Genomic DNA, 15,327 nt, shown 5'->3' on the forward strand with positions numbered 1-15,327 from the left:
AGAAGACCCCAGATCTCACGTCCTCAGCCCATGTGGAGTGGGCCACTTACATCACGTCCACTCAGAGCCTTCCCTTAGCTCTGACAGTGTTTGGCTGCACTAACAGCAACTTCAGCAGTCTGCTGGGCAGTAATCCCCTCTTTCTACATCGCTGACTGTTCTAATGTGTGTAATCAGAATAATCCCAAAGAATGCGTGCCAGACATGTACACTGTAGGGTTTTATTTATTTAAGAATACATTCAGTGGTGTTACGTTATCTTCATTGTCCAAAGCTTTTGCCCCAGGAAGTTGCTTGATTTGCTACATTTTTTACAGCTTTTTCACCAGTTTCAGCGACCTTGTAGACTTCATCAAGAGCTTTTGAAAAAGAAAAGCAAAGGTAACTGCAGCATCACTGCAGTATGTTCCCCTCCCCACCAGATGTGGGTAGGAGGGGAGGTGGAGAGGGGAATACACTGAAAGGGTCTGTTGTGGCACAGTCCTGTGTGGGCAGGGAAAGAATGACTTCATTGCTGTTGGCTGGCCAGCTCTGGCACTGCAGCACAGCCCAGCTTGAAGTGGGCTGAGGCTCCTGTGGCCCCAGAGCCCCCAGATCAGAGCAGAAGTGCTGAGCTCTGGAGTGCAAAATGCTAAGAAAACTGGGCTCTGCCCGCCCACTGCAGTCACTGAGGGCAGCAACGTGGCTGGCAGGATCTCACAAGAGGGTCGGTGTTGGGACAGGGGCGAGGGACCCGTCTGAGATTTCACTGGAATGACAGTGAAAGCATCAGAAACATGACCATACCTTTCTGACCAGCATCCTTGGCCTGTTCCACTGCTTGCTGCACAGTCTGGCCCACTGTGTTAACTGCAGAGTAAAACAGCATCAATTAAGCAGTCTTTATCTGTCCCCCCTAAACTCAGTAATCACATCTCAGAAGATGATTCTAAGAAGAAAAATTAGTCAAATACAATTTTGGGTGTGACCTTCAGCTGAACCTGTTTGTCTCATTTGCCCTGGCTCCATGTTGTACCATTTTTACCCAATGCCCTGCCCAGCCCCACAGGCTGCATGAATAGCTGGGCTGCTGGTGGGGGAGGGCATGAGCACAGCATGAGGACAGACGTGTGGGAGAAAGGACAGCATTTCAATGGAATGCCCAGAACTTCAGAACTTCTCTGGGCCCGGGCTGAATTGCTCTCGAGCAAGCAGCAGCTATGGCGTTAAGGCTGTCTCAACCCAGTGGCCTACTTCACCCTGGGTTTATAAGATATTCGTATTGCATAAAGCTACACTAATTATCATCATGCGTCCCCTTCTGGCACATCACCAGCTGGTGGATGAGGTGGGCTGAGGAAGATGCAGTTTACAGCTCCTTTAGGAGCTATTGGGCGAGTGCTAATTTTAGATACTAGCAAAGGCCAGTTGTGCCACTCCAAACTTAGAAAGGCTCATGGGACTAAGCTTGCAGGGCACAACCGAAGTACTTCGGAGATGATGTAGTTAGCAGTTGCAGAACCACCAGTTGGACAGTCTTGTTCTAGTTTAAGAACTGGCATAAAAACCCTTTTTGTTTACATTTAAAGAGGGATTTGGAGAATACCTCTACTGATAGCAGTTCCAGGGCTGGGCGCGCTGTGGGTGGTGATGTGAGTTGAGCACCCTGTTGCTGTTACCTGCTGTCACTCACCAAGGCAGGCATGAGACTGCCTGGGAGCCCTGCTGGGAAGAAGGTATGCTGCGATGTGGAGCTGCTGGGAAGACGTGTGTGGGGTTCAGGCCAAGGGCTGCCGAGGGTGTTTGAAAGGCTGGCTCAGCTGCCAGCATTTGGGGCAGAAGGGGAAGGACTGCTGCAATCTAAAAGCTCTGCTCTCGGAGTTGGTTGACTCTTAAACACTTAGTTCAATTATCGGAACACTGAGATAACTTCTCAGCCCATTCAAGAAGACAAATAGCGTGTCTAAAACTCCCACATCAGTTTTCTAGCACAGGAAAAAGCTGATAACGGTCCTCCAATGTAAAGAAATCGAGCAGGAACATGAAAATCTCCACAGAATATGCATGTCTAGGGCTGCTGTAAAGCAAAAGCAAGAGGAATTTTTTGTTTGAAAAGATGAGTGCTTGCCCATGTTGTAGTGTTTTCCTTCCATGCTTCAGCATGAAGATGTTTTGAGAATCACCTCAAATTCTTTGGAAAAGGGGCCACTAGGTGTGGTGAGGGGTCTTTCCTCTTCCTAGTGAGCTGGCCCAGGGACAAGTAGTAAATAAACAGCAGGCTTCCTATTTGCTTCATTGATCACTGCTTAGAGGATCTGCACATTAGGAGGTAATATTAAAAAAGAAATCCTTGACGTAATATTTCTATTGCATTTGAGGTCACCTGCAGTGCCCAATTTCACTCTCCGCGGCATTAGGTAAACTCAGCTACTCCCACTGTATGAAGCACAGAAGTCTGAGGAATTGCATCACGGCAGTCTTTGTGCGAGGGCTTCACAGACAGTGGCTCACTTAAATGGCACATTGCTTCATCCTGGGCAGGGACTGGAAGCATCACAGCACCAAGCTGCAGGTGCCCTGAGCCCAGTGACTGCACCAGGGCTTGCGATGGGATCAGCAGCTACAGCATCAGCTGGGCACATCAAAGACCCCGGAGCTTCAAGAAGCAAATCCATCATGGTGTTGCAGAGCTCGTATTTTCACAGCTGTTCATTTTTTGAAAAAGTTGTGAAAAAGTAGTGCAAAACCTAAATGGCCTCACTTTCCCTCTGAGCTTTCTGTCATCCCCTTCCCTTCAGCACATTATGCATCTGGCACCCACTTGGTGAAGGGATGCGAGCAGCACCGGGAAGCCAGCATTTAATTCTGGTCCCGCACTCACTTTAGCACCAGTGGGGTTTGAGAGCAGCAACCACGCCAACCACACCCTCAAGAAGAGCATCCGCAAAGCTGCATTCATGCATGAGACATCTACTCACACTGCAGGGCCAGAAGCCCGCAGCAGGGCACACACCTCCCTACACAGTTGGAGGCACAGGGAAAGCAGCCTGTGGTATTTACCTGCCGCCTGCGCAGCACTCTCAGCCTGTTGCGTCGCTTCCTCGGCAAGCTTCTTCCCAATCCCAAACATGGCTGCTGCTGGTCTGCTCTCCCCACAGAGGATGGGTGATCGAGTCTCTAAGTTTGGTTCTGTTACAGTGTTCAGCAAAGTGCAGCTTTATATAGACAAAGCAGAACTCCTCCCCGTAGTTAGAGGGCAAACACAAGCTGAGAGGGACGCGGCAAGCCCTGCTCGGTGATTAATACGCCAGGCATAAAAGGGCGAAGAGGCATTAATGTTTGTTGTGCTTTCCTCCCCAGAGAGGGGGTGGGGATTCATCGGCAGAAGTTTTCCATGGCCCAGGAATCAAAGCTTTGTTTTCCATGGCAAGAAGTTGGTAAACAGAGCGCATTCCACAGCTGTCCTTACAAAACCTTCCCAGGAGGCTGCCGGGGCCAAAAAACATCCCAGTCCTCAGCTGAAGAATTGCCTAAACCAGCTCTGGTATTTCAAAGCCTTACATAGAAAAGTATCCAGTTTCAGAGGATTCTTGCTTAGTTTTTTTCCCCTCTGGGCAGGCTTAAACTCATCGTTATAAAACAAATGGGAGGAGCTAACCCTGCTTTTTTGAGGAGTACGTGATGAAATCTTTGTTGTGTGAGATGAGCCTAGCAGTTTCATACTCTGTCATAACACTGCCCAGCAGCCTGCCCTTGCTAGCCCTGTGCACGGGGAGCTGCAAGCAGGAGGCCAGGCAGTGCATCCATCCCCCTCTAGCCTGCCCCAGTCCCTCTGGGAGGGCTCCTGGTGCTGCACAGCTTCTCACACCCAGAGCAGCCAGCCTGTGCCTTGTGGAATCACCTGCTTTCTGGCAGACTTAGTTCTTGCACTCTTTCACTCTATGTACAAGGATCTCCCACTGCTGAGAAGCAATTGTTGCTGGAGTAGGAGGGAAAAAGAAAAGAAAAAAAAAGCAGAACCTGCCCCAAAACAAGACGCTTGCTAGTCAGCCTGACCTTCTGCTCACAGCAGGCTCCTGGAATGCCTCTCTCCACACCACGCAATAAACTGCTTCAACAACAGCTCCTTTACCATTTGCCCACCTGCATTTCAGCAAAGTATCACTTTTCTTCCAAGCACTGCAGATCTTCGTTGGCATACAACAGGACATTGTGCTCAGCTAAATAGGGTACGGAGGGATGTCTCCATATCATGTTATCTTCTGTCAGCAGAGATTATTTACCATGTTGGAAAACAGCTTCTACCAAAATACACTTCTGAAAAGCAAACAAATAAACAAAAGAAAACTGCTCGAGACAAAAGTAACCACTTTGTTACAAAAACCAAAGCCTTTGACCTCAAGAGAACCTGACGAAGTTTAGAATGGTTCTACAGCGCAGTAAAAACCCAAAATGCTTCAGATAACCCAGAACAGCATTAGGCCCGTGGAAACCCATTGCACAAAGCAGGGCCACAGAACATTCACCTATTGTTCTCCACAACATCCTCAGCTATCTGCAGCCAGATCCATGTTCAGGAAATGGCAATTTCCTGGCTCTGTGCTGCTGCCTCACTTGCTGATGGTGACAGCTGATGGTGAGGGCAGTGGGTCCCACAGCCAGCAGCAAGCTCGGGCTCTTGTCACTTGTCACTGTTGGCATTGAACAGAACCACAACTTCTGGGTTTAGATGTTGTGCTAAGGGACATGGTTTAGAAGGGAAATACTAGTGGTAGTTGGGCAGTTGGACTGGGTGATCTTGGGGGTCTTTTTCAACCTTGGTGATTCTATGATTCTAAGCGTCAGGGGAGATTCAGGTTGGATATTAGGAAAATTTCTTCTCAGAATGAGTGGTGATGCATTGGCAGAGGCGGCCCAGGGAGGTGGTGGAGTCACCATCCCTGGAGGTGCTCAAGAAACAAGGAGGTGTGGCACTGAAGGACGTGGTCAATGGGCATGGTGGGGACAGATCGAAGGCTGGCCCTGATGATCTTAGAGGTCTCAACCCTAATTATTCTGTGATTCTATGAGAAGTTATTATGAACAGCTGAGAGAGTGGACTGGGTTCTGACAGGTCATCATTTTGGACTATAGGCCAAGATGTCCTCAGTCCTACTGCCGATGGCGATGACCCTGAGCAGACACGCTGCTGCAATCACAGCCAAAGGCCGGAGCTGCTCCCTGTGCTGAGCATGCACGCTTGGCCACACCATGCAGCGGCACAGGGCGCTCACAAACTCAATTCCTCAATAGCCCTCAGGCATTTAATGGCAGCGCTGGCCCACACAGGCAAGGTGCCCAAATCCCCTTTGCGTGGCACCTCAAGGCTCTGACTGCTGAGGGCACACTCAGGAGCAAATGGGAGGAAATGTGAGAGCTCAGGTGTCAGATAAGTTCATGTGTCCCTCTGGACCGCGGCACGTGAGTTGGCAAGGGCTGTAACTGGCTGCTTGGCTTTCATGCGCCATCTGGAGCTATTGGGTGAGATGGGAACTTATTGTCCTGGCTGTGACTCAGACACCTCTGTGATGCATAGGGGAGGGAGAACCCGAATGCTTTAAGGCCAAAGAGCACTGTGAACAAAGCTATGACTGCATTTATGGAGCAAAGATCTACAGTTTAGATCTAGAAATCTTGCCAGCAAGTGACTCAGATTCACGGGTGCCTGTGCAACAGCATCTGCCCTCGGGACAAATGGGCTGTGATGTGTGTGTCCCACCCTGCACTGTGCTGGGATGCATCCAGTGAGAGTGCTGCAGGGACATGGAAACTGCATGACAAAGGTCTGCTCCACAAGCACAAAGCAATGGGAATGGTATCTGTTTTCTAAGGTAACTGTTCTGCTGAGAAACAAACCACCATAACTGCTTGGGTCTTGGTAATGTGGACCGAGCAGTGCTTTGCAGAAAGTAAGGTACTCTGAAGACCTGTGTGTGGGCCACCACAAACACAGCACGGCACTGTGAAATTCCAAGCCTGAGTGATTGCTCTCTGAAGATTTCACCATTGGGGAAGTAACCATGGAAAGCACTAAATAATTAAGTACTGTGGAGTGTTGCCCAGTAACTGAGTGCAATAGTGCAGCACTTTTTCTGTGAGCATGCACTTGGGTAAATATTTAGGCTTTTAGAGCTTTAAATGACTGTGGGCATTGCACTGGGATGCTGTGCAAAGCCCTGGACTATGTTTACTCACTGGTGATGTATCACCTATAGGTTCCTCTGAGGGTTTTCAGCATGTGCAATCCCTGGGTAGCCCACAGCCAATCCCCATGCCAGTGGTGAGCGGCCATTTTCCAGGGCTGCATTAGTGAAGGTCAGTTCTCTCCATAGCCCTACCACCCCCAGCTCCTGGTTGAGGGCTGTGAGGCAGTGCTGTCTGAACCTGCCCATGCTGCCCGGTTTCTTGATGCCTTCATGAGGTGGAGCAGTGGATGTGCTGTGCATTAGGGCAGAAAAAAACTGGGGCTGGCTGCTAACAGGTGCAGACAGGAGCAGCAGGCACCCACCCCTGCTCTGTCATGGGACCTGCAGTGCCGTGCCAGCCATGCCTGGCTCACCACTAGCAGAGCATGCAGCAGTGCAGCACCCACCTGCCTTGTGGGTGGCCATATCATAGAATCATATCATAGCATGGCCTGAGGTGAAAAGGACCACAGTGACCATCTGGTTTCAACCCCCCTGCTATGTGCAGGGTCACCAACCAGCAGACCAGGCTGCTCAGAGCCACATCCAGCCTGGCCTTGAATGCCTCCAGGGATGGGGCATCCACAGCCTCCTTGGGCAACCTGTTCCAGTGCCTCACCACCCTCTGTGTGAAAAACTTCATCCTAATATCTAACCTAAACCTCCCCTGGCTCAGTTTAAAATCATTCTCCTTATCCTGTCACTATCCACCCTCATAAACAGCCATCATTCATCAAGCCAGCAATCAAAAGCAAAAGAGATCTGCAGGACATGGCATTGTCCTTTAGAGGAAGCCCAATGATACAACACAAGGACGTAATGAAGAGATGTATTTCTGAGGGGTGGAAATCTTAATTGTAATTTTATTTACATTAATCTGAAAATACAGCAAAATGGAATAAGCGGACAACTGACATGAAATACAACAGCAGCTTAACTTTCAATTACTGGAAGGGAATCTGGTTTAATCATTGGATATTCCTGTATTCCAGAATAGTACCAGTTCTGCTGTTTTTGTGAGTACATTCAATGGATGTGGCAATCACTATTGCATGCTACAAGAGCAGGGCAGTAACACTGCTGAAGCCTTATAGTCCACTTTGAACAGAACATGGTGAGAGCAGATGTTACAAGATACACTGAGATGCGCTTTTCCTGTGGGAAGGATGAGGAGAGCATTCTGCCTTATGATTTTGTATGTGGGGAGAGAGTAGTTATCCAGATCTCAGACAGCTTTCGCTTTCTACACAGAGGAGTTGGGAATTGCGAAGATGGATTTGACATGCAGTACCGTTTGCTTACATCAACATCATTTCTTAAATCCACATCTTTTTCCAAAGCCAGACACTGCTTCTGCAGCTTGCCCAGCTGCTTTTTCTACACCATCCCGTGCTGTCTTACAAGCTTTATCCACAGCTGGAAGAGAGGGAAAAATGCAACATGTGAGCGGAAAGCCTGAAAAAAGTGAAAACTAGTTCATTCAGTATTTATGATGGGGAGGGGAGGTGGGAAAATGTTTCCTCTATAAAAATACAGAGGCATCTCTTGCCAGTGTCTAGTGATAAGAAACGGGCACAGGGCTCAGTGCTGTGCATGAGGCACAGCAGCTGGAGGCGAGCCATTTGCTGGGGGACATCTGCTGGTGAGCAAAGCTACCAAGGAACACACCTGCAATCTTTTCTCGTCGGTGTTGTGAAAGGTCAAAATGGTCACCAAACCTACCTTTCTGGCCGGCATCTGTAATCTGGCTGACTGCATCCTGAGTGGCCTGTCCCAACGCACTCGCTGTAATTAAGGACAAAAGGTTCATTTCCACATGCCGGTTACAGACAGATTGTGTCCCTGCTAGAGATGCAGCCCGGGCTGTGGGGTTTCACTCATGGGCATGTGGTGAATGCGGGGGCTGCTGTGGGATGGATCAGCAGTCCCTGGGAGCTGGACACGAAAGAAGATAAAAATATAAGGAGAAGAAGCAGCAGAGGTTAGCAGTGAGCTGGAGGGAGACATTTGGCTGTGAAGTTGCTTACTTTGCCCTACACTTGCTTTTATGGATTTTTAGAGGTTATTGGCCCTGGAGATATTTGGTCTCACATGCACTGTCCTCATGGGCTGCTTGGGTACAGTGCCTTTTTTCAAATGGGAATAAAACACATTTAAAAGAACAGGCAGGAAAAGGGAGACTTTCCAGAGATCTAAATAAGCACACAGAGAAGCGGGAGCTAGCACCAGAGAGGATCAGCTGCAGAAAATAAAGCATTAAAAGAGTGAGATGCTGCACAAAATATAAGATGGTGGTGGCTGCAGGAGAAGTGACAGCTATCTTATCTCCTCTGCTAAAGGAATGGTCTGCACACACACTCTGTAAATTATGTGCTACCATGAGCTGTGCACACAGTGATTTGTTTCATTTAAAGGAGAAGCTGTTACATATTGCACAGCAAGGTTGGCTCCCAGTGCACAGTACGTGGTTCTACAACGTGGGAATACTTATGGCAGAAACATACGCACAGGTTTGTAAACCCTGCAAAATCTGGTGGTCAGTGATGAAGAAGAATACAGCAGGAACACACTTGTATTTTTTGTTTCAGACAGTGCATTGCAATCAATATAGGTATCACCAGCAGGCATTGGTATTCAAGCCAAGCAGCAAACAGTAAGGGCAAACTGCAGCTCTTGGAAGCAGAGCAGCTTAGAACACTCCACATAGCATGAAAAAAGACCCCAGTGAGCGATGCAATGCTACACGCAAAAGGTTATTACCACCAAGAAAGGCTCCAGAGCTCCCAACCCACCCAGTTCAGGATCTGTATGGGGATAGCTGGAGGCTGACATGCTCAGCAGAGCTCTGTGGGCTGGTGGGGGCTGCCTGTGTCCAGCTGAGATCTGGAACTGCACCTGGGGCCGAATGTAGCCCCAGGAACAGAGAGGGAAGGAAAAGCCATGCCCTGCCTCAGTGTGACCTGCTTCACCAGCAGGGCAGCAGCTCTTCACCGGGATCTTTATGGCCCAGTCTGTATTGGTGGTGGTGAACTGGAGGTCTTATCAACTCCGACGGAGCTAGCAGCATAGCTTCAGATTTAGGTTTCCGTAGCTGAAAGCAGCTACTGACCCCCTGCACATAGACAGTGATGTTCATCCTCCTTACCAGCATCTTTTGCGGCTCCTTCTGCCTGCTCCTTCAGCCCCTGGAAGCCTCTGCCTGACATGGTGGCTCCTGATGCCTCTGCCACAAGAAGTCCAACACCCAGAGATGCGCAGCACACTGCCAGGGATGTCCTGGCCCGTCTGCCTTTATGTGTGTGCCAGGAGTCCTGATGGTGCTCTGGGGACGGTTGGTGCTATGGGTGGGGTTTGAACCTGAGGAATGAGAGCTGAAATTCTAAACAGATGTCTTTACCCTTCCCAAAGAGGGTGCGCCCAGGTGGAGATTTCTGCTTCATTGCATTGTCTTTGCCTATAAGTTTGTTGTTTTTAAAAATCAAAGCAAAAATATCTCATTCCACCAAAGCAGACAGAAACCACTGAACTCCTCACAAAGAGCTCTGGAAAAGTACTGCAGCAGCAGCCCCTGAGCACATCCTGCACTCACCCTGCCCAGGCTGCTGCCTGTTCCTTCCACGAACATAGTGGTGGGCTCACACCTGGAGGCAGCTGCAGCCCCAACTTCCTTTGGGTTTTAGCATCTTTAATCACAGTGCACTTTTCTGGTCACATGCAATACTCTCTGATTGTGAAAGCCCTAATTACCTGAGTTTTTATACAACTTCCCATTTATCAGCTCCTGCTGGGTCGCAAGAAGCCAGCACTGCTGGAGGCCGTGCCAGGCTGGGGGGAAGGGCATCTGGATCAGCTTTGGCAGTCCTTGGGGAAGGGAAAAAACAAGTCCAAACAGCAAAGCCTGTCTACTAGTATAACTTTGTATTACTGATTTGATTGGTATAGCAATATTGTTTAAAATCATTTCCTTACCTAACATCACTGCTTGAATAAAAGTGGCATCTCACGTGTCCCTGCCAGCCTTTGAAATGTGTGTTTTCTGTCACCAATCCTGCAGACAAAGAAACTTTGCACCAATAAACCACTGTGCTCAGACAGAGCAGGGCCAGGGCTCTGCCAGCGGAGAGGCTCCAACTCCTCATTACTGCATTCCAGTTCACAAAGCGCCTGGTTCAGATGTTCACACTCATACCCACATTCATCTTCCTGAATAAAGCTTTTTGGTGGGAAATGGGCACGAGAACAAGACACCGTGGGTAAGCTAGGGTGGGAAGTGACAGCTCTTGTAAGCTCAGTGCTTCATTAGTACCCAAGTGAGCCTGAGCAGCAGAAAACAAGCCTGAACACAACCGCTCCCCTCCATGCCATCAGCCTGGCTGGCACTGTGCAGAGTGCTTTTCAACTTCTGCACCACTGGTACTGCTTCTCTGTTACTTCAGACAGTGATCCCTCTTCCTCCCAGACAGGGCCATTAGTATTTCAGTTATGCATTCCTATCATGAACCTTTCTCAATTCCTTGCTGACTTCTTTTTTTCCAAACAGTTTTGTTGTTGGCTTTGCAAAACCTTTGATAAAAGAAACCGAATATTTTGGTCTCTTGGCAATTTTTTTCCAAAAGCATTAACATAGGCCCACTTGTCTTGCTCAAATCTGAAAACCTAGCAACGACAAAACTGCCTCAAACAGGCAGATCTCGCCAGTTTTCAGCACTCTCAGCTGTACTGCTGCCACCTCTGTTAATTTTGTGCAGAGTTGTGTTAGTGAAAGCACGAGAGAAGCCTGAAGCTTCCACCATCCACCAGGGCCACCACAGCTCCAAGAGAGATGCTCGGACCCTCACTGTCTGGATGTCCTCCCCCTCATCTGTGCCACTGGGATTTCAGCTCAAGGGCCCCACTGGCTCTGGCTGTGGAGTCTGCCCAGAGGGGAGAAAAGCAGTTTGGGTAATGTTCACAACACTGCATGCTTGTATGGAACATAAAACATGCCTTGTGTTATAACACTATTTTAGAGAGAGCATAGCATGGCTCCTATAGTAATATAATTCTTATCCTTAATATAATTATCCCAATTCCAACCAAACAAAAATGCTAAGCTCAAAACCAAAGAAAGAAAACTACACATGTCCCCTGCAAGCTGACATGTGAGGTCACTATAATATAAACCAGATTAGAAGAAATAGTCATATGGCACTGATATGTACCCTATCACATAGAAATCCCATCTAATATATACCCTACAATTTCTACACTTCTACACATTATAAAGAGTCCCACATGACAGGACTAAGAGGTCTGTACATTAGCCAGCTTGCAGAGTTATGAAGCTGTGTCAGAAAATTATTGGAATGTAATGCATCATCTTTATTTACTTTGTGAGATAATATTGCTTTTTGAATCACAGAATGGTTTAGGTTGGAGGGGACCTTAAGACCAACCAGTCCAAGCGTTCTGCCATGGACAGGGCTGTGACCCAGCATCTCAGGCTGCTCAGGGTCCCATCCAGCCTACCCTTGAACACCTCCAGGAATAGGGCACGCACAGCTTCTCTGCACAGCAGCAGCGCCAGTGCCTCACTGCCCTCTGAGTAAAGAATTTCTTCCTAACTTCTAATCTAAATCTCCCCTCTTTCAGTTTAAAGCCATTTCCCCATTGTCTTATCACTATCAGACTATGTAAAAAATCAGTTCCCCTCCTGCTTATAAGCTCCCTTCAGGTACTGAAAGCCAGAGCAAAGTCTCCCCAGTGACTTCTCCAAACTAACCAAGCCTAGTTCCCTCAATCTTCCTCATAAGAGAGGTGTTCCAGTCCTCTGAGCACCCTTGTGGCCTTCCTCTGGACCCGTTCCAACAGCTCTGTGCCTTTCTCGTGTTGGGTACCCCAGATCTGGATGCAGGACTCTAGATGGGGCCTCACAAGGGCAGAGCAGAGAGGAACAATCCTCTCACTCTCCCTTCTACCCACTGTTCTTTTCATGCATCTCAGGATACTCTTGGCCTTCTGGGACTGCGAGCACACACTGCTGGTTCACGTCCAGCTTTTCATCTACCAGAATAAGTATTTCTCCAAATAACTTAACCTGTCCTGTATGCCTGGGTGAAAACATGATTTTTTCAATAGCCTGTTCACTTCATTCGTCCCAGACTTCACTTTGACTCTGTTGTACACTGTCAATAGCCTGTAACCATCATAGAGGTGATCAATCCCTCACCTGACACATCCAACCGGCAAGTACTGTGGGATCGCTCATTTTGCTTGTCAGCTCTCAATTGTGCTGTCTCAGAAAAAGAAATCCTAGGGGTGGGGCAGGGTATTATAAAGTATTTTGAATACATTTTGAAAGCCAAATGCCAACACAAATGCCTTTGTGCTCCAGTCTCTTGATTTCTGATGGTACTGGCCCACTGCTCCAGCCTCTGAGCACATCTACAGCTTTCTATTCCTCTTATTTCTATGGATTAACTCTTCCTGAATGGGTTTCCTGGGCTGAGTTGCATCACTCCATGTGTTGCAAGGTCGAATTGAACTGCCTACGGGTGGCAGGTTAGTTTGGACTTTTGCCTCATTCAGTCCCCTGCATTTGCTGAGGCTGCAGTCAGACCCTGGATAATGCCAGCCACAGCACCACGCTGCAGGCAGAGCCACATGCTGAGGTTTCCTCGTCATTTTGGGCTGTTCTAGAAGTTACTCTGCATGGCCAGAGCTGAGGTGTGGGAAAGCATTACCACCAACTCTCCCCTCTGGTGGTGCAGCCTGTCCCGCCTGGATGCTCCCTGCCTGGCTGCCCAGACTGCTCTGTATCTGTGCTCCCTAGTCTAGTACCTCCATAGCATGACCTTTGGTGAGCAGTGTGTTGTCTGCTCTAAAGAGAAAGAAAGAAACCCCAAACACCTGCTCCTTAGCGAACCATGGCTGTGCCTGGAGCCAGCTGGCACCTTTCAGCCCATGTAGCCTGGAGTCATTCTGAGCCACATGTAAGGTGCTGCAGGGAAAATAGGAATTGCTCTAACTCTGTTCCCACCTCATCCATGGCAGAACACGCCTCTGAGCACCCTGCCATACAGCAGTAACACAAGCCTTCCTGCCTGCATCACCCAGTATGGGTGAGAGGCCCTTGGTCACAGCTAGAGCTCATGTTTTACACATGAAAACGGTCAAACAAGGTTAATTAAGTGGGAAGTGTTTATATTTGTTTCTTTTTCTTTGTTCAATTTTACTTTCACCAGGACTGGGGTTTGGGGATTGTGTTTGCAGCAGCCAGGTAAGCACAGTAACGTGATTTTACCTCAACAAATAGATCTATTTGCTGATGGAAAGATGGAGTTACACTAAGTCATGCATCACTCATATAAAAGATCAAACTAAAGCTGTTCTAGATAAGCTAAATTAGCCTTCCAGACACATGCAACATTTAATAAAAAATTAATTGCTCTTAGCTCCCTGCAGGGCAGACCCTTCTGCCTTCAGGGACATGCTCTCACTCCTTTTGCCTCAGCACAGGCTGTGCCCTCTGCTCTCTTCATCCAGGCTGAGGCCGGCCTAAGGCAGCACTGGGAAGAAATGGAGGCTGCCTGACATGGCAGGGTTACACAGGGCGACCGTGTTCCAGTCTCCCATTGTAAGGCTGGCGACGGCCTTGCGCGAGGCACGTGAGCACCTAGCAGCAGGGGCTGAACCCTGCCTGCCCAGAAAGCTGCCCACATTCAGGTATTTATGCAATAATTGAACAACGCTTTCAGGATTACAGATCGAGCTACAGGTATGTAAACATCAGTTACATCATTTCCTTCCCACAGGAAAAACAGTGCTGCAGCGTCCACAAGTGGCATGCTGAGAGCTTCTCTCACGAGCACAGAGCTCACTGCTGCAGAGCAGTGCTTCTGCTCTTCTCACTTTGCAGTTTCAGTTTTCCTGTGTTAAGTTGCTTTGGGCGACGGCAAAGCCTATAGGAGAGAACAGGCATTTGGGGAGTGGCTTTCCCCTTATTTTGAATCACAGGCTGGCTCAGCACGCATACCTGCTTTCCTGCGTGCTCCTCTTCCTCTTGTGCCCAGCAGGACATACAGCTGCACCACCATAAAGCAAAGCTACAGAGCAGGAACTTATTTTCCTGCCTCTCCCCAGCCTCCTGCTGCTGGGTGTGAGCATCACCACCCCTTCTGTCCCTTACTCTGTGATTGAGTTTTGTTATTCTAATTGGCAATTCCGAGAATGCTTTGCAGAGCACCAGAGAAGAGTGTGCACCTGTGAGTCACAGCTGCCTTTGAGGGACCTTGTTACCTCTGACAGTGCTCTTTGGTTCTCTGCCCTTGTGGAGATCAAATACCCACTGCAATGGAAATCCTGTGCTCTCAGCAAGGCAGTGTCTTATATGTAGAGCTAATAAGTGAGAGAGGCCGATACCTCACTTGCTACACCCTTTCATGCTACAGCAAGTCTCTCCTGCAATACCTCCAGCAGCTCCATCATTATGCACCTCAATGAATGCTGGTATTCTGATTTCAAGCAGCCCAATCCCTGCAGTTCACGCTGGCTTTTCTTGAATCCAGGGGTGCTCTGCCTGTCAGTGAATAACCCAGCATTTTTAGATTTATACAGATTGACGCATTTTAAAATCTTTTTTCAACCATGAGTTCTGCTCTGAAACATGCCACTAGACCCACCTCGCCACAGCCCTCCTGCCTGGACCTGCAGTCACACACGTCAGATCTCACCAGTTTGTGCCCATCATGTTTCCGTCATTACATACTCAAAGACATCAGGAGATGTCTTCTTTCATGCTCTGCTGGGTGCAGGGTGCACAGCAAACAACAAATGCCAGCTGAGCTCCATATGACTTTCACATTCCTTTATAAAAGCTCATTTTTTTCCAATTTCCCCTCACATGCAACCTCTTAAACACAAGGACATTCTTAAAAAGTGAATAGCTTCTATTTACTTAATATTCTATTTACTTCAGAAGCAAAAGTCTCTATTTTTTCAACCCTGACAGACAGACAGCTGGCCTATCCGTACCACCGCCTTCAGAAATATCAAGTTTTCATTATTTCCCTCACTGATGCCATTACTAAGGCCCTTATGGTCTAGAGATGCCTCCTGTATTTTAATGGCATGTTTGCATGGGAAG

At 48.4% G+C, this 15,327-nt stretch overlaps 1 protein-coding gene and 1 long non-coding RNA gene across 2 annotated transcripts; both read right to left on the reverse strand.

The window, feature by feature from the left end:
• Positions 1-207: 207 nt before the first annotated feature.
• LOC146543845 (uncharacterized) lies at positions 208-3,544 on the reverse strand. Its single transcript, XR_014884895.1, has 3 exons — positions 3,040-3,544; positions 787-849; positions 208-359 (listed from the first exon to the last, which is right to left on the reverse strand). It is a non-coding gene; the product is annotated as an uncharacterized LOC146543845 (long non-coding RNA).
• Positions 3,545-7,046: 3,502 nt separating this feature from the next.
• Positions 7,047-14,358, reverse strand: LOC104911884 (uncharacterized). The gene is made up of 4 exons (XM_010714179.4): positions 14,218-14,358; positions 9,349-9,560; positions 7,926-7,988; positions 7,047-7,619 (listed from the first exon to the last, which is right to left on the reverse strand). The coding sequence occupies exons 2-4, from the start codon at positions 9,407-9,409 to the stop codon at positions 7,513-7,515; spliced, it is 231 nt and encodes a 76-aa protein (XP_010712481.2). The 5' UTR covers positions 9,410-9,560; positions 14,218-14,358; the 3' UTR covers positions 7,047-7,512.
• Positions 14,359-15,327: the final 969 nt, after the last annotated feature.

This window comes from Meleagris gallopavo, chromosome 8 (genome assembly GCF_905368555.1).
Source record: "Meleagris gallopavo chromosome 8, MGAL_WU_HG_1.1, whole genome shotgun sequence".
NCBI lineage: Eukaryota > Metazoa > Chordata > Aves > Galliformes > Phasianidae > Meleagris > Meleagris gallopavo.

Coding starts and splice junctions, on each gene's coding strand:
- LOC104911884 (XM_010714179.4), bottom strand. CDS start 9,409: ATGTCAGGCAGAGGCTTCCAGGGGCTGAAGGAGCAGGCAGAAGGAGCC. Junction 7,989..9,348: donor AGGAGCCGCAAAAGATGCTG/GTAAGGAGGATG, acceptor CCTTAATTACAG/CGAGTGCGTTGGGACAGGCC. Junction 7,620..7,925: donor TACAGATGCCGGCCAGAAAG/GTAGGTTTGGTG, acceptor CCTCTCTTCCAG/CTGTGGATAAAGCTTGTAAG.